General features: G+C 45.7%; 1 protein-coding gene across 1 annotated transcript in view; it reads left to right on the forward strand.

The window, feature by feature from the left end:
* Positions 1-10,808: 10,808 nt before the first annotated feature.
* Positions 10,809-23,684, forward strand: part of FAM228B (family with sequence similarity 228 member B) — a 59,525-nt gene continuing 46,649 nt past the window's right edge. Inside the window, exons 1-2 of the mRNA XM_040348503.1 lie at positions 10,809-10,913; positions 12,616-12,737. Coding sequence (XP_040204437.1) covers positions 12,618-12,737 — 120 coding nt within the window. The 5' untranslated portion in view covers positions 10,809-10,913; positions 12,616-12,617. The remainder of the gene's footprint in view (positions 10,914-12,615; positions 12,738-23,684) is intronic.

Below are 23,684 nucleotides of genomic sequence, written 5' to 3' on the forward strand. Positions count from 1 at the left end.
AGTGCATATTGTGTGTAGGGAGCGTATATACCAGAGCTCAGCACTTCTCATATATATATATATATATATATATATATATATATATATATATATATATATATATATATATATATATATATATATATATATATACTATATATATATATATATATATATATATATACTATATATCACTGGGTGATCTGTATATTGTCAGGGGAGGTGAAGTGGAACATTTTTTCAGTTTTGGATAGACAGTATGGAGGGAACACCTGCCAGGTTTTTATTGCTGTCTGTGTCCCCATAAGGGAGACTCACCCTAGATCTACTGTATTTGTCCTGCTAAGAGTAAAGGTCAAAGAAAATGTCACACATTTTAGGTTGTCACCAGAACAGGAATAGAGGGAAAATCTTCCAATGGGGGGCACTAGTTCTGGTGACAACCAAGGTTTTCCTCTCACTTCCTGATTTGGGTATAGGACAGGAAGTGAAGGGATATCTCTCCAATAGGAAACAGGTGGAAAACACAATGACAACCTCTTTTGCTCTATCAAAGTGAAAAAAATAATGTGCTACTTATGCCGAACTTCTGCTCTCAATGTTCTACGTATTCTGGACACCTGGGGCCAGATTCTCCGAGGACTTACGACGGCGTATCTCCACGTACGCCGTCGTAAGTCCGAATGAGCGCCATCGTATCTATGCGCCTGATTATTAGAATCAGTTATGCTAGAATTCGGCCAAGATACGAGCGACGTAAGTCTCCTACGCCGTCGTATCTTGGGGTGCATATTTACGCTGGCCGCTAGGGGCGCTTCCATAGATTTACGCATCGAATATGTAAATTAGCTATTTACGCTGATTCACGAACGTACTTGCGCCCGCTACGCCGTTTAGGTAAGGCTTACGTCCGGCGTAAAGTTACCCCTGCTATATGAGGCGCAGGTAATGCAAAGTATGGACGTCAGAACAAGCGTATCTTTTTACGTCGTTTACGTAAGTCGTACGTGAATGGGGCTGTGCGTAGGTTACGTTCACGTCACAGGCATTGAGCCAGCGTATCTTAGGGTGTAAATTCGACGTGATACTGAGCATGCGCCGTTCGTTAGGCGCGTCATTTACGTGGGGTCACGATTCATTTCCATACAACGCGCCCCCTACCAGCCTACTTTAAATTGGGCGGGCTTACGCCGGGCAATTTGCGCTACGCCGCCGCAACTTACGGAGCAAGTGCTTTGTGAATACTGCACTTGCCTGTCTAAGTTGCGGAGGCGTAGCGTAAATAGGATACGCTACGCCCGCACAAAGATACGCCCTCCTACGTGAATCTGGCCCCTGATCTTTATGCACTTCTTATGCCGTGTACACACGATCATTTTTCGGCTTGTAAAAAACGACAAAAAAAATATTCGAACATGCTGCATTTTTTAACGACGTTTTAAACAATGTCGTTTTTCGGGTTGTAAAAAATGATCGTGTGTGGGCTAAAACGACGTGAAAAACCCGCGCATGCTCAGAAGCAAGTTATGAGACGGGAGCGCTCGTTCTGGTAAAACTACCGTTCGTAATGGAGTAAGCACATTCATCACGCTGTAACAGACAGAAAAGCGCGAATCGTCTTTTACTAATAAGGAATCGGCTAAAGCAGCCCCAAGGGTGGCGTCATCCGCATGGAACTTCCCCTCTAGAGTGCCGTCGTACGTGTTGTACGTCACTGCGCTTTGCTAGATAATTTTTTTAAAACGATGGTGTGTGGGCAACGTCGTTTTAATGATGAAGTTGGAAAAAACAACGTTATTTCTAGATGCTGAAAAACTTCGTTTTTTTACAAGCCGAAAAATGATTGTGTGTACGCGGCATTATTTCTGCCCTCTGAGTTTTAATTTCAATAGATTTTTATTGATATTCATCAAAAGGGTTACAGTCATGACAAAACATCGAACATAACAAAAGCCCCATGAGACAAATGAAGCCAAAATGAGGTTACAATAAAATGTAGTAAATAACCATCTCTTCCGGGTGGAGCGGGTAGAAATTGGGGAAATCTTGCCTAGCTAATTCGCTAGGGTACCGGTGAGGACCCAAGTGCCCCTATAGATAGTACTTGCCACCCGAGGGCCCAGACCTACTAAAGAATGATCCGGGAACCAACCCTCGACACCCCAATTGGGAACCAGCTGTGTCAAGCGAAGGGCCCCGAGCCTTTATCCCCCACCCACACCTCTCACTAGTATGAGGGAGGAGCAAAATAAAAACAACCCCCTCGAGGGAGAGTAGCAAACAAATGTTCCCCCGGAAGAGACCAAACATAAAGAGCATTGAGACTCTAGGGCTATAACCCTTAAAGAGTTGTGCAATCAAATATTGAAAACTACTAAGTATAATAAGGAAAGTAAAAAAAGGTATAGAAGAAAGGACAGAGGAAAAGGAAATGGAGGCAAGGGGGTCCAGGGGGAGAGAGCAGTTGAATGTCTAAAATCAGTTAAGATCATAATCCGGCCTAATCAGGTAAAGGTGTAAGCGGAATACCAACATAGTCAGCCCACGGTGTCCAAATCTCGCGGAATGCTTCGGAGGAGTCATGTAGTATGCTGGACAACTTCTCCTGAATCATGATCCATGACACTTTTCGTTTAACCACCGATATGAGTGGTCTAGTTTGTTTCCAAGACTTAGCAATGGCTATCTTTGCGCTCAGTAGGATAAAGTGCACCAACTTCTGTGTGGGCTTGTTAAGTTGTGGTATATGGGCATTTAGTAGGGCCGTATTGGGAGCCCCTGTAATCCGGTGCCCAGTAACTTTGAAAATAATTTTGAATATTATTCTCCAAAAGGAGCGGATTCTAGGGCATTCCCACCATATGTGCGCCATGGTGCCCCGCAGCTGACACCCCCGAAAACAAAGGGGATCCGCAGAAGGGAACATGGAAGCCAATCTGGAGGGGGTAAGATACCATCTGGTGAAGACCTTCACATTGGCCTCCATTAGGGAGGCGCTCTGGATGCCCTTGAATGATCTGAAAAAGGCTTTGTGCCAGTTCTCTAGGCTCATATTAATTTGAAAGTCAGATTCCCAAGCCTTCATATAAGGCGATTTGTCTGTTGGGTGAGTGAGGGCTGAGTAGATCACCGAGATGCCTCCCCTCCGCCCTATGTCCTGTCCACACCAAAGTTCGTATGACGTGAAGTCAGGAGGAAGGGGTCTGGTCTTCCAGATGCTATGGAGATAATCCGAGATTTCATCATAGCGACCCCTCTCTGAGTTAGGGATTTTCAGAGTATTAGTACAGTAGTTTAGGGAGATGGGTCCGCCTGAAGCAAAGAAATGTCACAAGGACACTGCCCTCTGAGTTTTATGTGCTACTTATACCAGACCACCGATCTTTATGCTCTACTAATTCCAGGGCCCTGAACTCCATGTGTTGCCTACTCCTGACCCCTGAATTCCGTGTACTCTATGTGTTAATTACGAAGAGTGGGGTCACTGTGACACCATCCAAAGTATTTGTGACAGCATCTGGGGTCCTGTCTGTTCTTATAGAAGTGCGGGGTCACTGTAGGGTGACCACATTTCCAAACTACCATTCAGGGACACCCCCCTTCCCAAAAATCAGCTTGTGCTGTAACGAATCACAGCACAGTGATTGGATACAAGAGGCAGGATTTATGATTTCTCCAATCACAAGCATGGGGCGGGATTGTGCTCCTCTAGGCATTCCCAGCCAGGGCAAGTACTGTCAGTGAGTAAAGCGGTGATGTGGCGGCCATTTTTTGGGGTGTCAGTATCATTCCGGGACACTGTATTGTCCTGGAATGAAGGTGCCCGGGACAGACCTGCAAAATGCGGGACTGTCCCGGGCAATCCGGGACACGTGGTCACCCTAGGTCACTGTGACACCATCTGGGGTCCTGTCAGTTCTTATAGAAGTGTGGGGTCACTGTGACACCATCTGGGGTCCTGTTTGTTCTTATAGAAGTGCGGGGTCACTGTGACACCATCCGGGGGTCCTGCCTGTACTTATAGAAGTGTGGGGTCATTGTGATATCAAGCTGGGTCCTGTCTATTTAAACAGAAGTATGGGCCCACCCTGACACCATCTGGGGTCCTGTCTGTCCTTATAGAAGTGTGGGGTCACCATGATGGTAGCAGTGAACTGTAGATTGTTTTTTAACCTGTGCTTTCCTTGCTTACCCCAGACATATATGGATAGAAATTCAGCCGGTGCAGCGGAGACTGGCTAAATTTTCATCCATGTATGGGCAGGCTGGATGTACAGAAGTCAATCTACCAACCGATTTTTGTATAACCAACCTGTCGGGTTTTTCCCAATCAATCAGTGGCGTCACTGATCAGTGTATTATGACGGCGGGGAATGTCATAATAAAATGCCTCATCAGGAAGGATTCCCCCATTCACACTTAATATGTGGATGAGAGAATCGGGTAACTTTTTTTTTCATTTAACATGCTATTGAGTGTATGGGCTGCCTTAAGTGCTTACACTTACATGTCTGCAGTCTCTGACCATCTCCTGTCACATGCCTGCAGTCTCTGACTATCTCCTGTCACATGCCTGCAATCTCTGACCATCTCTTGTCACATGCTTGCAGTCTCTGACCATCTCCTGTCACATGCCTGCAGTCTCTGACCATCTCCTGTCACATGCCTGCAGTCTCTGACCATCTCCTCATGTTCCTGGATTGGGCTCAAAAGTAACAGGTGCTGCAGCAACGTACAGCTGGAAACTGGAACAACCACAGAACCACTTTTATATTTCCCAGAACACCTCGGATCACAAATGTCATCAAATGTGTCTGGCTGGGCTATGAGAAGATTTATTTTAAATTGTGACGGGAGCCGTATTCCATTGTTCTAGTGTTTCTGTCTGCCTTGGGTGCAACCTATTATGGCAGGGCTCGACAAACCCCATGCGCCAGGTCACATTGGGCTACACTGTGGCATGTGTCTTGTCTCCATGCGGCCCCTACCCGTGGGTGCAAAGACTAAGATGCCACGCCGGGCGGTAATTGAGGCTGCGGCTTTGCGGCCTGCTGGAGTGAGACGCTTACATCGGGGAACTGGCGCCCTCTTGTGGTGGCCGGGGCTGCGACAAGCGGTCACTGAGAGAGCTGAGGGTTTCCCCTGCCTGTTCTCACTTCCCATCTCCTTCCCAAGAGAAGAGGTTGAAGGCGTTGCGGGCTTGATCTGGCGCCCTGTTCTTAAAGGTGAGTGGACCGGGAGTGTGGGGCAGCTGGTTGGAACGGCCTCAGTTCCATTTACACCCCCACAAGGATGGAGTTTTTTTTTCCATTCAGTCACCTTTATGGAGCAGTGGATGTCAGTGTACACATGTCCGCGGTCACCAGCCGCCATCCGCTCCTGTCTGCTGAAAAACAGATGGATGGTGGTCCTATTTTCCATCTGTCCGGAGGATCAGATAGAAATGGACAGGTGGTCCGTTTCCATCCGATCTCCCCATAGAGGAGAACAGGAATGTGTCTGTGTTCGCTCTGGGGATTAGCGGAGAAATCTCTGCTGAGCAAGCAGATTACGCTTAGCAGAGGCGCCCATGTGCAGAGGGCCTAGGGTGGCATGAGTTACTGGATCTCATATCGCCCCCACCTTGCTGCACTGTCCTTTCCTAGAGAGCGGCTGCCCATAACACCATCAAGCCTAGTACACATGGGCCGAATGTCTGGCAACATCGGTCGGTTTAATAAAAACTGGCTGGCATTCGGCCCATGTGTATGGCAGCTGGTAAGACAGAAGCAAGCCCTTGGGCATGCTGGGAAAAAAAAAGCTGGCTCCTAACTTTTCAAGCTGGCTCCTAGATTTCAAGCAAATTTGTCAAGCCCTGTATTATGGGATGTAGATGTGGATTAGATGCTAGAGGGGAGGGCGGGGGGGTTCCTCAAGCAGCCCCTCCCAAAGATGGTCTACTATTGAAATGTTTGAATACCTTTGTCTCATGTTACTGGAGGAGGTAAAGTTTACCCCGTCCTGTGTCATTATGGAAAGAGGGGGGATTGATCCCTGAGTGTATATCTCTTTGTACCTGTGTTTGAATAAACAGTCTTCTGCTTCCTCACCCTACACTAATGTCTCCACAAGTGACTGGGTGGGCTAAGGGGTCTTGGATCGTGCTGGTACTGGACACGGGAAGCTTATATGGCGGACATACTCTTCTCAAGTATGGGGGGGTCCACCACAAAAATAATCTTTTTCTAGCTGGATTGTGGGGAGTCGTTTGATTGCAGTCTAATGGCTATTACCCAAATATCATAGATGTCAGAAGTCCATGTTTGCATAAGGATTTGGGACTTTGTATGAAGCGTGCGAACCAGGGAGACAACACAACAAACAGTGGCCCGGATTCAAGAAGCAATTGCGCCTGTGTAACCATAGGTTACACAGCGCAATTGCTTACTTGCCCCGGCGTTACGAATGCTCCTGATTCAGGAACATCGTAACGCCGACTGCAGCCTAAAATCTGCGTGGCATAAGGCTCTTATGCCACGCATATCTTAGGCTGCATTCTTGCGATGGCCGCTAGGGGGCGCTCCCATTGTGCTCAGTGTATAGTATGCAAATTGCATACTAACACCGATTCACAATGTTGCGCGAGCCCTGCGTACGCAATTTACGTAGTTTCTGTACGGCGTGTTTAGCGTAAGGCTGCCCCTTCTAATAGCAGGGGCAGCCAATGCTAAAGTATACCCGTCGTTCCCGCTTCGCGACGTTCGAATTTTACGTAATTTGCGTAAGTGATTTGTGAATGGCGCTGGACGCCATTCACGTTCACTTTGAAGCAAATGACGTCCTTGCGACGTCATTTGCCGCAATGCACGTCGGGAAATTTTCCCGACGGAGCATGCGCTCTACGCTCGGCGCGGGAGCGCGCCTAATTTAAATGATTCCTGCCCCCTACGGGATCATTTACATTAGGCGCCCTTACGCAGGGCAAGTTTACACAGCGCACACGCAATTTACGGAGCTACTGCTCCGTGAATCGCGGGTAGCGCAGGAAATTTGCGGGGGCGCAGGGCAAAAACGCTGCCCTGCGCCTCCATAACTAAGGGGCAAATCTACCTGAATCCGGGCCAATATTACAATGTTACTCTGCAATTTGTATGCAATAATATTATATTGATTTTATTATGTTATTGTGCATTATGCCTCAATGTTCATGGTTCTAGCTCATTATGTACTTCCTGGTTGGCAGGCTTCATACAAAGTCCAAAATCCTTCTTCATTATCACATATCAAGGATGGAAGAATTTGGCCTGAGACGTTCTGTGCTTCATATAAAGTCCCAACCCTTGTTTTTAATTAATTTGTTTTTAATTAATTTCTCTTTAGCCTGTTTACATAAGGCCGGGTTCACATATCTCCGGCCGCAGGTTCGTACCTGGGGTATGGTGCTTGTCTGTTCACCGATTTAAGTCCATAATTTTGCTTGAATTCACACCTGATCCGCCCCCAAACACGCACAGGACCCTTTTGCAATCCGCTTCGTGACCACCCCGGACCTTTGTGAATCGTTTTCATTGAGAGCTGGTCTCCTGTAATGCAAATTCATAGTTACATAGTTAGTCAGGTTGAAAAAAGTAACTAGTCCATCAAGTTCAACCATAAAAAAAAGTATATATAATATCATACAATCCCATATACCCAATTCTATACTCACAGTTGATCCAGAGGAAGGTGAAAAACCCCAGCAGAGCATGATCCAATTTGCTACAGCAGGGGAAAAAATTCCTTCCTGATCCCCCGAGAGGCAATCGGATTTTCACCGGATCAACTTTACCTATAAATGTTAGTACCCAGTTATATTATGTACATTTAGGAAAGTATCCGGACCTTTCTTAAAGTGGAGCCGTTAAAAATATTAAAAGCCAGCAGCTAAAAATACAAATACTGCAGCTGCTGACTTTTAGGCCCCTTTCAGACGTCCGCTCCGACTGTCCGTTATTACAAGTCCGTTAACGGACTTGTAATACATCCCTATGGGATCGCGTCCGTTAGCGGATGGAGCATCCGCTAGCGTCCGCGTCCGTCGGGATCCGGTCTTCGGACGGAAGAAAACCCTATTTTTCTTCCGTCCGTCGGAACGGAACTGATGCAGACGGACAGACGGTCCGTCTGCATCCGGTTCCCCATAGGGCAGAGCGGAGCTGAGACAGAGCGGTCCCTGCACTGTGTGCGGGGACCGCCCTATCCGCCGACAGCTGAGCGGGGATCCCCGCTGAGCCGACGGAGACACACGGAGCGGACCCAGAAACGGTCCGCTCCGTGTGAAAGAGCCCTTAATATTAGGACACTTACCTGTCCTGGAGTCCAGCGACATCGGCAGCAGAAGACGAGCGATTGCTTGTCTCTCGGCTGCCCCCATCGCCATCATGAGTGAGGGAATCAGGAAGTGAAGCGTGGCGGCTTCACTTCCTGGTTCCCTACTGCGCGTCTTTCACTGGTCACCGTTGTGTTCTGGGAGCCGTGTATTTCCCAGAACACAACGGGGGGGGGGGGGGACGACGACCGGGAAGTGACGCACTACCCGTAGTCTACCTGCAGACTGTATGCACGGAAGTGGGTGCAAATACCTGTTTTAGACAGGTTTCTGCACCCCCTCCCCCCTAAAAGGTGCCAATTGTGGCACCGGACGGGGGAGGAATACGATGAGCTGGCCAGAACCACCTCTGGAGGGAGTCTATTCCACATTTTCATATCTCTTACTGTGAAGAAACCTTTCCGTATTTGGAGGTGAAATCTCTTTTCCTCTAGACGTAAAGAGTGCCCCCCTTGTCCTCTGTGTTGACCGTAAAGTGAATAACTCAACACCAAGTTCACTATATGGACCCCTTATATATTTGTACATATTGATCATATCCCCCCTTAATCTCCTCCTCAAGAGTGAATAAATGTAGTTCTTCTAATCTTTCCTCATAGCTGAGCTCCTCCATGCCTCTTATCAGTTTGGTTGCCCTTCTCTGCACTTTCTCCAGTTCCCCAATATCCCTTTTTTGAGAACTGGTGCCCGAAACTGAACTGCATATTCCAGATGAGGTCTTACTAATGATTTGTACAGGGGCAAAATGATATCTCTGTCTTTGGAGTCCATACCTCTCTTAATACAAGAAAGGACTTTGCTCGCTTTGGAAACCGGAGCTTGCCAATGCATGGTATTATTGAGCTTATGATCAACTAAAACCCCAAGATCCTTCTCCACTACAGATCCCTCCAGTTTTACTCCCCCCAGTATGCATGATGCATGCATATTCTTAGCCCCCAAGTGCATAACTTTACATTTATCAACATTAAACCTCATCTGCCACTTAGTCGCCCAATTAGACAGAGCATTGAGGTCGGCTTGGAAGTTTGAGATATCCTGTAAGGACGTTATTCCACTGCATAGCTTGGTGTCATCTGCAAAGACAGAAATGTTACTTTTGATCCCAGACCCAATATCATTTATAAAGATATTAAAAGGTAAGGGTCCCAGCACTGAACCTTGGGGTACACCACTTCTTGCAAGGAAACCCACATCCAATTCGCACATATGTGAACCCAGCCTAAGACATTCCCTCCATTGGAAATAGTACTGCTCTCCCCATGTCCCATGATGTGGCAGAGGCAACGCATAGATTGCCAAAACTGGAGACCCACAAAGTCTGCTGCCTTTTTTTCTTGGGAAAGCAATCATTTAGTTTCTGTGTAGATCAGACATTCGTAGCACTTATGCTACAAAGGGGTGCTTCAGCGCTTTAACTGACTCTGCTTTCTGGTCCATTACCTCAGGGCTTGACAAAATTGCTTTGAAACTTGGAGCCAGCTAAAAAATTTAGGAGACATTTTTTTTTGGGGTTGTCCATGTCCAGGGCAAGGCAAGTAATTTGTTACTTACAGCGGAGCGACTAGCCTATAACACTGACGTAACACAGGTATGTCCGGGTTATAGGGGGGAAACTCTGCTCTGTTAGACCCTGTTCACACCTGGGCGTTTTGGCATTAAAATATGATTTGCTGTGCGGCAATCACAGCAAAACCATACCACGTTATAGATGCCATTGAAAGTCATGGCGAACTTGTGTTTTCCGATCACGGGCAGAATTCTGCTGTCATCTATAAATGCCTAGGTGTGAATGAATGGAACCACCCTGGTTCATGGGTTCCCAAGTCTAAAAAGTCCCTTCTATTGCTTTCAGCCTCCTCTAAATCTCCGTTCACAACATATATGCAAATGCGATTCATATCGCATCTGATTCCATAACATGAGAACCAGCAGCCTTCTTAAGTATGTGCGGGGTGGCCGTGGTGTGGTTCTAAAAAGGGTCCTGTGCGTTTTTCAGTCCTGTCCACGTGGGATTTCAGATAACAAAAACAAAAACTGAATTGCAGAACAGAACCACACCGGACTGCCGCGCTCAAACCACGCACATATGTGAACAGAGCCTTGTTAAATTCTTCCTGCTGCAATCTGAATTCCTGTTAGGTGACTGCGTCTGTTCTCCATGGTCCCACTGTATATAGGAGACAGAAATACACAGTAAGAAACAACGTCATGAAAATGGATTTTAGGGCAGTTAAGTAGTAGGCGTGTAGGGACAATTTGGGGAGAATAAGGATTTTGTTTAGTGTCACTTTAAATGTTGATAAAAGTGGGCTTATTACCGTATTTTTTGGACTATAAGACGCACTTTTTTCCCCCAGAAACATGGGGGAAAATGTCCCTGCGTCTTATGGTGCGAATAAATGACAGGCACCGCCCCCCGCTGGCAAAGCTCCCCGCCGCTGGCACAACCCCCCCCCCCCGCATCACCTCCTGCCGCCACCACCGGAAGGGAGGCAGGAGAGACAGACTTCCAAAACCCCTGTGGGCGCCGGGCGATCTTCCGGCTGGTTCCTGAGACAGAGGAAGGCGGAAGTGATAACATCAGGTAAGGCTGCGTTTGTGGCAATGGCCACTCTGCATTTCCTATGACAATGGCCACTCTGCATTTCCTATGGCAATGGCCACTCTGCATTTCCTATGGCAATGGCCACTCTGCATTTCCTATGGCAATGGCCACTCTGCATTTTATGGGCACTGGAAAATATTTTAGTACACCATTAGGTTCAGAATTTTTTTCTTGTTTTTCGTCCTCTAAAATCTAAGTGCGTCTTATGGTGCGAAAAATACGGGTATATAACATAGTCAAAGAGCAATTACCAATCTGTATTCAACTTTTACTAGGCTGGCAATGCCAAGTTTCTCATTTAAAAAAATATATATATATTTATATATAGCGACATTAAAGCGGGGGTTCACCCAAAAAAAAAAAAAAATTTAAATTAAAATTACATCTAGCAAAGCCAGCATACTAAGGACATTTGATTTCGGCAGGTCATTTTTTTTTTCCGCCGTACATACCTTTATATTCTGTTTTTGTCCAGGGCTTCCGGGTTCCGATGACTGCGGGACTGGGCGTTCCTATCCTTCCGTTCGATGATTGACGGCTTGTGAAACAGGTGACCTGTCACACAACGCGCGTCACCAGATGTCGGCAAATAGCCGAGCTGCGAGTCGGCACTATACGGCGCCTGCGCAGCCAGCTCAACACGGCGGGCGCAGGCGCCGTATAGTGCCGACTCGCAGCTCGGCTATTTCCAGAAATCTGGTGACGCGCGTTGTGCGACAGGTCACCTGTTTCACAAGCCGTCAATCATCGAACGGAAGGATAGGAACGCCCAGTCCCGCAGTCATCGGAACCCTGAGGCAGGGATAGGAACGCCCAGTCCCGGAGTCATCACAACGCGGAAAACCCTGGACCAAATCAGAATATAAAGGTAAGTACGGAAAAAAAAAAAAAAAACCTGCCGAAAGTATATGCCCTTACTATGCTGGCTCTAATGTTAAAAATGTGTTTTTAGGGTGAACCTCCACTTTAAATACAAGAAGTACATACGTCAGCCCATCAAAATCAGCAAAATAAATCTGATTCCATGCTCGCCTCCAGGACTTCTCTGGAGCCTCTCCTATCCTCTGGAATGATCTACCCCAATCAGTCTGACTATCTCCTACTTTGTCCACTTTCAGACGATCACCGAAAGATCATCTCTTCAGAGAAGCCTATCCTACCTCCAAATAACAACTGTACATTTATTTTCTCCATCAGATCATCCTCCATAGTTATTACTTCTTGTAGCTCTTGACCCTCCCGCTTTGATGAGAAGCTCCAACAAGCAAGGCCCTCTGATTCCTACTGTATTAATTGTATTGTAACTGTATTGTCTGCCCTCAAGTTGTTAAGCACTGTGTAAACTGTTAGCGCTATTTAAATCCCATATAATAATAATAAATCCAAAATCAGCAGGCAAAGTGCAAAACTTACAGTAGTAAGTAACAGTAGCATGGGCATATATAGAAGCACACAAAAGTCCATAAATGACGTTGGTAAGTCTAGAGAATTTTGCTCAGAATGCTACCATAGGCAAAAAAACTGGCGCCAGATTATGGGAGACACGGGGGACATTGAAGACATAAGTCTTCCCCCCCCAGGGAGTTTTGTGGTTGTAATGGGATAGATGGAAAGGTGGCGTAGCTAAGTTTCACCCTCTATATATCTGAATTAGCTCATGGATATTGCATGTCATTTGCAGAGATGGCATCGCCCAGGAGTGAGATGATGTCGGCATGCAGAGGGATGCTAAAGGAAGGTGTTATCACAATGCAGACCTCACATCTTCCTAAAGACCTGCTACCTGCTCCGGAACATGCTAAGGTCAGTGTTGACTACATTGTCTCCATTATTTTAGGTGTTTCAGGCGGAATACACACCTGCAACGGACATTATTTTCAGTCTGTAATCCAATGGAGGTCTTGGCTTCAGTGGGTGAGGCTGGTCTTCCCACATAACATCAATCAATGCTCTGAACAGGGAAACTTCACATTTTTAAGTGCTAAAGGATAGCTAAACCCAAGAACAAAAGCATAATATATTGCCAATTACCAGTCCTTGGATGTATTGGCTGCATTGTTTTCTTTGTTTCAGCAAGTACAGAAAATACCTGTTGGTCTTGTCAGGAATGCAGTGTCCTTGTCACTTACTGTAAACAGATTATAAGCAAAACAATTGTATGTTTCTTGTGTAAATTACCAATCCCCCATGTATTGAAGATGAACAAAAGAAGACATGAAAATCCAGAAAAAACACGTGATACAAATGTTATAAATTGAGTTGCAGTTCAGTGAGTAAAATAAGTATTTGATTCCCAAGTAAAACATGACTTAGTACTTGGTGGAGAAACCCTTGTTGGCAAGCACAGAGGTCAGATGTTTCTTGTAGTTGATTACCAGGTTTGCACACATCTCAGGAGGGATTTTGGCCCACTCTTCTTTACAGACCTCCTCTAAATCCTTAAAGAAGTTGTATAGTCCCAAACATTTTTTTTTCAGTCACCTGCAAGGCAAAAGGCATAATGAGCTAGTATGCACTGCATACTAGCTCATTATGAAATACTCACCTTAGAACGAGGCGTCGGTAACTCACCAGGTCCACGCAGAGGTAGCTGACATGTGTCTTCCGGGTATCGCGGCTCCAGCGCTGGAGCCGCGATGTCGTCACTCCTGCGCATGTGCGCGGGAGACTTCTTTCCGGCAAGGTCCGGTGTCTGCCGGGCCTTCAGCCGAGAATCCCCTGTGCGCATGTGCCGCTCATTGCGAGGGGAATATCTCCTAAACCTTGGCAGCTTTTGGTTGGGAATTCCGACCGTCTGTATGCTTCATCTGACTTTTTCTGTCGAAATTCCCACCAAAGATTGAGAGCAGGTTCTCAATTTTCCAGACGAAAAAAAATCCTATCAGGAAATCCAATCGTCTGTATGCTTTTCAGACCTGCAAAAAAACACACATGCGCAGAAACAATTCGACGCATGCTTGGAAGCATTGAACTTCTTTTTCTCACCTCGTCGTACTGTTGTAAGTCACGCGTTCTTAAAGGGGTTGTAAAGGTAAATGTTTTTTCACCTTAATGCATCCTATGCATTAAGGTGAAAAAACATCTGATGGTACCGGCCCCTCCCGAACCCCCGTTTTACTTACCTGACCGCTCGAAAGTCCTGCGCACGTCCATGTGATGGTCTTCGGTTCCCAGGCTGGCCGTTGATTGGCTAGGCTGAACGAATTGATAGCAGCGCTGCTGTCAATCACAGCGGATGATGCAGAGCCGGGGGCGGGGCCGAGTGATACAGTCGGCGGCTATGCCCGCCGCTGTATCACGGGAGCGCGCTCGCAAAAGCTTTCCACCATGCAAGCTTGCTCGCATGAAGGTAGATAGCTTTTGCGAGTAGGAGCCGAGACAGCCGCCGAGGGACCCCAGAAGACAGGGTTAGGGGACACTCTGTGTAAAACGAGCTGCACAGTGGAGGTAAGTATAACATGTTTGTTATTTAAAAGAGAACTTTTGTGTGACCGTGTGTATGCAAGCCAAGCTTGAGTGGAATTACTTCGGAAAAACCATCCTACAGGAATTCCGCTCGTGTGTACAGGGCATCAAGGTTTCTTGGTTGCTTGACAACTTGAAGTTTCAGCTCCCTCCATAAATTTTCTATAGGATTAGGGTCTGGATACTGGCAAGACCACTACATGGCCTTCATGTGCTTCTTGGGCTACTTCTTTGTTGACATGGGTCATTGTCACGCTGATAGACCCATCCACAACCCATCTTCAGTGTTCTGGCTGAGGGATGAAGGTTCTCATCCAAGATCTTACAACACATGGCCCCGTCCATTGGCCACTCAATGCGGCAAAGTCGCCTCTACCTTTAGCAGAGAAACAGCCCCAAAGCATAATGTTTCCACCTCCATGCTTGACTGTAAGGATGGTGATGTTAGGGTCATGTCTGCATTTTTCTTCCTCCAAACAGCGAGTTGAGTTATTGCCAAAGAACTCATTTATGGTCTCATCTGACCACAGCACTTTCTCCCAATCCTTCTTTGAATTATTTAGATGTTCATTGGCAAACTTTAGACGGGCATGTACATATGCCTTCTTGAGGAGGGGGACCTTGCGGGCACTGCAGGATTTCAATCCATGGCGGCGTATTGTATTACCAATGGTTTGTTTGGTAACTGTGGTCCCAACTGCCTTGAGATAATTCACAAGCGCTCCTCCTGTGTAGTTCTGGGATGATCCTTCACTTTTCTCATGATCATCCTTACCCCATGAGGCAAAATCTTGCACGGAGCTCCAGACCGAGGGCAATTGATGGTTATTTTGTATTTCTTCCATCTGTGAATAATCGCTCCAACAGTTGTCTCCTTCTCACCAAGCTTCTTGCCGATGCAGCCCATTCCAGCCTTGTGCAGGTCTACAATCTTGTCCCTGATGTTCTTTGACAGATCTTTGGTCTTGCCCATGATGGTGAGGTTTGAATGAAAGAAAGATATTCTGTGGACAGGTGTCTTTTATGCACACAACGAGTTGTCGTTAGAAGCACCTTCTTAAGGGCCCTTTCACACGTAAACAGACTTGTAATGCTTCCCTATGGGATTGCAGACGTTAGTGGATGATGCATCCGCTAACGTCTGCAAACATCCACGTCCGCAAAGATCCGCTTTTGCGGACGGAAGAAAACCCTATAGGGGGAGAGCGGAGGAAAGACAGGGCGGTCTCTGCACAGTGTGCGGGGACCGCCCTGTCCGCCGACAGCTCAGCAGGGATTTACGGATGATCCCTGCTGAGCCGACGGACAAACACGGGGCGGATCAATACGGATCCGCTCCGTGTGAAAGGGCCCTTAATTGGCACAACTAATCTGTGTACCACATGAGCACATAATGTAGCCAGTCTGTGGGAGCCAGAATTATTGTTGGTTGGTAGGGTATAAAATACTTATTTTACTCACTGAACTGCAACTCAATTTACAACATTTGCATCATGTGTTTTTCTTCCTGGATTTTTGGTTGATATTCTGTCTCTATAATTTAAAATACAACTATGATAAGAATTATGGACCCGTCATTTCTTTGTAAGTGGGCAAACTTACAAATCTGCAGGGAATCAAATAATTATTTTCCCCACTGTACAGTGGAGACGTGAGCATAGCCACTAATGCAGCCATCACATCTAAGAACTGGTATGCTGCTGTATATTACATTTTTGTTTTAAGGTTTAGATACACTTTAAGGTACCATTACTTAACCACTTAAGCCCCGGACCAATATGCAGCCTAAAGACCCAAGGTGTTTTTACAGTTCGGGACTGCGTCGCTTTAACAGACAATTGCGCGGTCGTGCGACGTGGCTCCCAAACAAAATTGGCGTCCTTTTTTCCCCACAAATAGAGCTTTCTTTTAGTGGTATTTGATCACATCTGCGGTTTTTAGTTTTTGCGCTATAAACAAAAATAGAGCGACAATTTTGAAAAAAAAGCAATATTTTTTACTTTTTGCTGTAATAAATATCCCCCAAAAACATATATAAAAACATTTTTTTTCCTCAGTTTAGGCCGATACGTATTCTTCTACCTATTTTTAGTAAAAAAAATCGCAATAAGCGTTTATCGATTGGTTTGCGCAAAATTTATAGTGTTTACAAAATAGGGGATAGTTTTATTGCATTTTTATTTTTTTTTATTTTTTTACTACTAATGGCGGCGATCAGCAATTTTTTTCGTGACTGCGACATTATGGCGGACACTTCGGACAATTTTGACACATTTTTGGGACCATTGTCATTTTCACAGCAAAAAATGCATTTAAATTGCATTCTTTATTGTGAAAATGACAGTTGCAGTTTGGGAGTTAACCACAGGTGGCGCTGTAGGAGTTAGGGTGCACCTAGTGTGTGTTTACAACTGTAGGGGGGTGTGGCTGTAGGAATGACGTCATCGATCGTGTCTTCCCTATAAAGGGAATGACGCGATCGATGCGCCGCCATAGTGAAGGACGGGGAAGCCGTGTTTACACACGGCTCTCCTCGTTCTTCAGCTCCGGGGAGCGATCGCGACGGAGCGGCTATAAACAAATAGCCGCGCCGTGGTCCCGGATAGCTCCCCGAGCGGACCCGACCTCCGCATGTAGCGGGGGGGGTCCCGATCGGACCCCCCACCCGCTAATAGGCGAGGACGTACGTGTACGCCCATGTGCCTGTACGTGCCATATTGTGGACGTATATGTACATGCGGGGGTCGGGAACTGGTTAAGCAATGACTGGAATGGGGTCAGACAATATTAGATGGGAAAGTCAGGGCAAACATGTACATATGCTTTTTTATCAGACAAGTAGGCCAAATTCAACTTTCCTGATACATATTCGGTGTGTGTATGGGCACATGGATGTAACTGGGGGATCCTAGATACTTCTTTTATAATATACAGATCTTCGGAGCAATGAATCTTCGTAACGGTCACCACCGTTTACGACCTTCCATCCCATCCGCGACAGCTCATCTGACACACAGACAAACCAGCAGGCCTCCCATTTCCCCCGAAATCAAGACGAGACACGCAGCTCTGTACTTGTTTCAAATGAAGACAATTTTAATGGTAACTCTCAGTCTTATATACAGTACAACATATTATAGTAATCAAAGGAACAAAGAACTCTCCACCCACACATCACTTCAATACACACTCTCTTAGACAATGACATCCCGTTGAGCTAATTAATCCCCAGACAGACGCTCTGTCTCCGACAAGTACATTCCACACATAAACAGTATTTAGCATATATAATTAGAGGTCTGGGAGCAGACCTGGATTAACACCTGTCCGTTACAACACCTTTACACAAGGACAATGAAATGTCTTCCAGGCCCTGACTCAATTAGCATGTCACTAGTCAGGGATAATCATAGAATGAGTCACTATTGACTGGTTGGGCCAACATCTTGCAGTATCTCAAAATCCTGCAATACGAACTATCGGTGATGTCCCATCTCATGTAATACATGAATTATGATTCACTTGCCACCCCATGCCCAAAGGGCACAGGGTGGACTCAGACCCAAGAGTTATCAGTGACGCTGACACAGGAGTATCCCCCATCCTCACAAAGTCTCTGGGTGTCCCGGGTCATTCCGTTACAATCTTGAACTGCTAGTTTATACAAGCTTGTTTTTTCCATATGGATCCCCAGTGTATCAAGCCGTGATAACCTTTGATGGTTCCTATACAGGAGTCGATGGTCTCACTACAGTTGTTAAACATACTGCTGTCCTATCTCTAATATTTGGCTGGACTCTCAGTTGTTCCCTGGAGGGGACCGGGCTGGTTTCTATGGCATACCATTTTTGGGATTCCCCTTTTGCAGAAGCGCTGTTGCCGCTGTGTAGCAGTCCAAATATTGCACCTCTGCTCTTGAGGAAGCGATATATCTGAAACATGCCGAGCATTATGTAAATGGATGGTGATAACCCCTGGATGACTACATGTACATGAGTATCATTAATCTTGTATAGTGCATACTGTTATTTCAGTAAGGGGTCACTACCGTAACCAACATAAGAGTGCACAATGCTAATACATTTTTCATGTGATTTTATTTTATTTGTAAGTTAATAAAGTTTGTATTTCATTTCAATAGATTGGTGTCGTGCCTATAAAGTCTGTGGCCTGAAGTCCAACATTTGTTTTTTCCCTGATCTGATTCTAGGATGAGGCACTTTGATACCCTTAAGGCCCCGTACACAGGAGAGGATCTATCCGCTGGAATTGATCTGCGGATCAGTTCCAGCGGATAGATCCGCTGGTGTGTACATCCCAGCGGATGTTTTTCCGCTGATTTTTTTCGGCCCGACCGATTTCCAGCAGATACAAATTTCTTAGCATGCTAAGAAATCTATCCGCTGGAATCGGCTTCAGCGGATCGATCCGGTGGTCTGTACAGACTCACCGGATCGATCCGTCCGATTCCCTCCCTCGCATGCGTCGTAATGATTCGACGCATGCGTGGGTATCCTTATATGACAGCGTTGCGCACGTCGTCGAGTCATCATCGCGGCGGCGCGACACGTCATCGCAATGGGATTTCGGCGCGGATTTCGATCCGATGGTGAGTACACTCCATCGGATCCAAATCCGCGGAAATCCTCGAGAGGATTTATCCGCTGATACGGTCCGGCGGACCGTATCCGCGGATCAATCCTCTCGTCTGTACCCGGCATTAAGGTTCACGAGCGTGGGGTTGCTTTGTTTCCACCTTCCCTTCTCGTGTCCATCATTTTCATTATAATCAGGAGAGAGATCAGATTATACAGATGGCTGGGTGACTCGGAAAAGGGACACACTTCCACCTAGCAGATATGTTTTGTGGATTATTCAGTTATACAAGGGCTGCCAACAAGCATGCTGCCAGTGCTGGCTTTTTTAACCACTTGACCACTGGGCACGTAAACCCCCTTAATAACCAGACCAATTTTCAGCTTTCGGTGCTCTCACTTCTTCATTCTTTTGCATAAATGTGAAAGATGAAGTTACGCCGAATAAATAGATACCCAACATGTCACCCTTCAAAATTGCACACGCTCGTGGAATGGCGCCAAACTTCGCTACTTAAAAATCCCCATAGACGACGTTGCAGGGTATTGCGGAGTATTGTGGGGTATTGCGGAGTATTGCGGGGTATTGCAGGGTATTGCGGGGTATTGCGGGGTATTGCGGGGTATTGTGGGGTATTGTGGGGTATTGTGGGGTATTGCGGGGTATTGCGGGGTATTGCGGAGTATTGCGGGGTATTGTGGGGCATTGCGGGGTATTGTGGGGCATTGCGGAGTATTTTGGGGCATTGCAGAGTATTTTGGGGCATTGCAGAGTATGGGGGCATTGCAGAGTATGGGGGCATTGCAGAGTATTGCACAGGGAGGGATGGATGGCTGGATCTGTGACTGCATGTGTCACAGATCCAGCCCGCAGCAGCAGCTGCTGCTGCTTCCGCTCTCTCCCCTCTCCTCTCTCACACTGTACCGTTCGGTATAGAGAGGAGAGGGAGGAACCGGCGTCATCACATGACGCCGGTTTGTTTACTAGTGATCGCTCCGTCATTGGACGGAGCGATCACGTGGTAAACCGCCGCTATCAGCGGCGATTTACCGTGATCCGTGATCAGCCGGGTCCGGAGGACCCGGCGGTCACGGAGACTCCCGTGTGCGCGCCATTCTGGGAGGACGTACATTGACGCCCTCCCAGAGTTAAGCAACCGCCTTGTAGACGTATTTTGTCTATAGGGCGGTTGTTAAGTGGTTAAACCTGTAAGGCAAAAGGCATAATGAGCTAGTATGCACCGCATACTAGCTCATCATGAAATACTTACCTTAGAACGAGGTGTCGGCAGGTGATCTCGGTCCACGCCGAGGAAGCGGACATTTTCCCTCTGTGTGTCTTCCGGGTATCGCGGCTCCAGTGCTGTGATTGGCCAGAGCTGCAAAGTCATCACTCCCGCGCTTGCGCACGGGGGGCTCCTTTCCGGCAAAGTCCGGTGTGTGCCGGGAACTCAGAGCGCATGCGCTGCTGAAGTCAGCAGCTGCATGCAAGGGGAATATCTCCTAAACTGTTCAGGTTTAGGAGATATTCTTTTTACCTACAGGTAAGCCTTATTATAGGCTTATGCCCCGTACACACCATCACTTTATGTGATGAAAAAAAACGACATTTTCTGTGAAGTAAAAAATGACGTTTTTGAAACTTCAATTTTCAAAGACGAAGTTGCCTACACACCATCGTTTTTCTCACAATGTTCTAGCAAAGCGAGGTTACGTTCCCACCACTTTTTCCATTGAAGCTCGCTTCATAAGTAGCTTCTGGGCATGCGCGGGTGAAAAAACGTCGTTTTAAACAACGTTTTTTCCTACACACGGTCAATTTCTGTGAAGTAAAAAATGACGTTTTGAAAAACGACACATAAAATTGAAGCATGCTTCAATTTTTTTTGGTCGTTTTTTACAAGACATAATGACGTTTTCCCCCACACACGGTCAGATAAAGTGACGTTTTTAAAAACGTCGTTTTTTTTCATCACATAAAGTGATGGTGTGTACGGGGCATTACCTGTAGGTCAAAGGTAAAAAAAAAAAAAATCACTTTACTACCGCTTTAATAAGAAGTGCAGCAAGTAACAAAAAGCAAAAGAATTTCACTGTTGATGTTACGACCATCATTGAAAAGAGGACCGTGCCACTGTGGGAAAATCCAACATCAGAACCAAGCAGGGCAGGGTCTGGTCACAGTATAGTCTACAGATCAATTAATAGGCACCCATCGTCCCCACTGAGCATGAAGACTGACTAAAGAGGTTTTTAGTTTTCTTGTTTAATGTAGCACCCTCCTAGTGTAGAGTAGGGGGTTGCTTATTTTGGACTGGTCATTGTTTCACGGGCTGCTGCTCTGTTACTTTGCCTTCTATAGGATTCTAGAAGTATTGTGGGAGGAAAAACAGAGCGGGCCGCCTGAATATTTATGAAACTCCAGCCAATCCCTGGGGAGGTGTATCCTAATTCATTGTTCCAACAAAAACCCAAAAAGAACCCCTAGACTGTTTTCTGAGCCAGTGGAAGAATGAAAAAAGGCGGTGTGCCTGGCTGTGTGCGTGTTCTAAGGGGGGAGATAGGACTGTATTTGCCAGCGGCTCCCACAAGGGCCGTGCTACATTAAGATAAGTCATGTGACCATAATAGTTTACAAAATGTGTAAAGTCAGTATGAAAGGTCTATGGGACCCTCGGACGGTATATTGTGGAATAGGAGAAATGCAGTTGCAGCACAGCAATTATTCTTAGATATATAATACACATATTCAAAGCAGACAGAACAAGGAACATGAGAAGCTGGGACACTCTGCTATCAGGTGACAGTGATACACAATGGACTAATGTCCCTATTGTGTAAAATGAGACTGATGTCAGAGGGAACAAAGTCAGCATTACTGGTCAGTGGGCACCTTACGATTTTCTTTTTCAGGTCAATGAATGTTATTGACTTCTCTGCAAGTCCATACGTGTCCTGAAATGCGATGTATATGTATGTGTGCATATATATATATATATATATATATATATATATATATATATATATATATATATATATATATTGTTCTTTGTCATACCTTCATAAGGAACTGTAATTGTTTACAGCAGTTTACGATTCCAATGATCCTTGCAGGTATTATTATACTGTAATTTAAAGCGGGAGTTCACCCAATGATGTTTTTTTTTTTTCTCTTTTCCCCTTAGATGGATGCTCGTTTTGTCTAGGGGAATCGGCTATTTGTTTTAAAATATGAGCTGTACTTACCGTTTTTGAGATGCATCTTCTCCGTCGCTTCCGGGTATGGGTCTTCGGGAGCGGGCGTTCCTTCTTGATTGACAGTCTTCCGAGAGGCTTCCGACGGTCGCATCCATCGCGTCACTAGTAGCCGAAAGAAGCCGAACGTCGGTGCGGCTCTATACTGCGGCTTCTTTCGTTCGGCTTCTTTCGGAAAATCGTGACGCGATGGATGCAACCGTCGGAAGCCTCTCGGAAGACTGTCAATCAAAATAGGAACGCCCAGTCCCGCAGCCCATACCCGGAAGCGGCGGAGAAGATGCATCTCGTAAACGGTAAGTACAGCTCATATTTTTAAACAACTAGCCGATTCCCATAGACAAAACGAGCATGAAGCTAAGGAAAAAAAGCGTTATGTACGGGTGAACCCCCGCTTTAACTTGTTCTTCCTGTCTGCTCTAGGCTACAGGGTTGCTGCTTACCCATAAAGAAAATCTGTAGGCTTTTTTTTTTTTTTTAAAGCATTATGCTGGAAAAAGATTAGTAAAGCCTCGTACACACGATCAGTCCATCCGATGAGAACGGTCTGAAGGACCGTTGTCATCGGTTAATCGATGAAGCTGACTGATGGTTAAATAACCGATCGTGTCAGTACGCGGTGACGTAAAACACAACGACGTGCTGAAAAAAAATGAAGTTCAATGCTTCCAAGCATGCGTCGACTTGATTCTGAGCATGCGTGGATTTTTAACCGATGGTCGTGCCTACTAACGATTGTTTTTGACCTATCGGTTAGGAATCCATCGGTTAAATTTAAAGCAAGTTGGCTTTTTTTTTTTTTTTTTTTTTTTTTTTTTTTTTTTTTTTTTTGAAAGTATTTTTATTGGATTTTTCAAAAGATATAAACATATTACAACATTGCATCCAGTAAAGTCGTATTAATACAAAAGGATACATTATAAAACAAAACAGAACAACAAAACAATCAACCAATGTTAGAATAATGGTTAATTATAAGTATGATAAAATCATAGAAATTAATTGATTAGACATGAAAGGAAAGAGACATATGGGGGTACGAAGATAAGGGGTGGGTGTGAATGGCGTTCACAGATAAAAACAAGAGTATAAGTGAATAAGAATGGTTTCCTCTATCCAAATTCCCTTTTTTTTTTTTTTTTTTTTTTGTGATTTGAAAACATTAAGAAAAGTCGAATGAACTAATTCTTTTCAGAACTAGTTGTTCAGTAAAGTTTTGAATTTATTGGATTCTGAAAAATGCGACCAACATGCCCATTTGCTGTGGAAATTTATGGAAGAATCAGAAGATTGATGGATTAGGTTTTCCATATTCGCAATGTGTTGCACCTTTTAATAGCCAATCAGAAATAGAGGGGGGAGAAGGTTGTAACCACTTAGCGGGGATGCAGAGTCTCGCAGCATTTATGAGGTGAAGGATTATTGAATTCTTGTA

This window comes from Rana temporaria, chromosome 4 (genome assembly GCF_905171775.1).
Source record: "Rana temporaria chromosome 4, aRanTem1.1, whole genome shotgun sequence".
Taxonomy (NCBI): domain Eukaryota; kingdom Metazoa; phylum Chordata; class Amphibia; order Anura; family Ranidae; genus Rana; species Rana temporaria.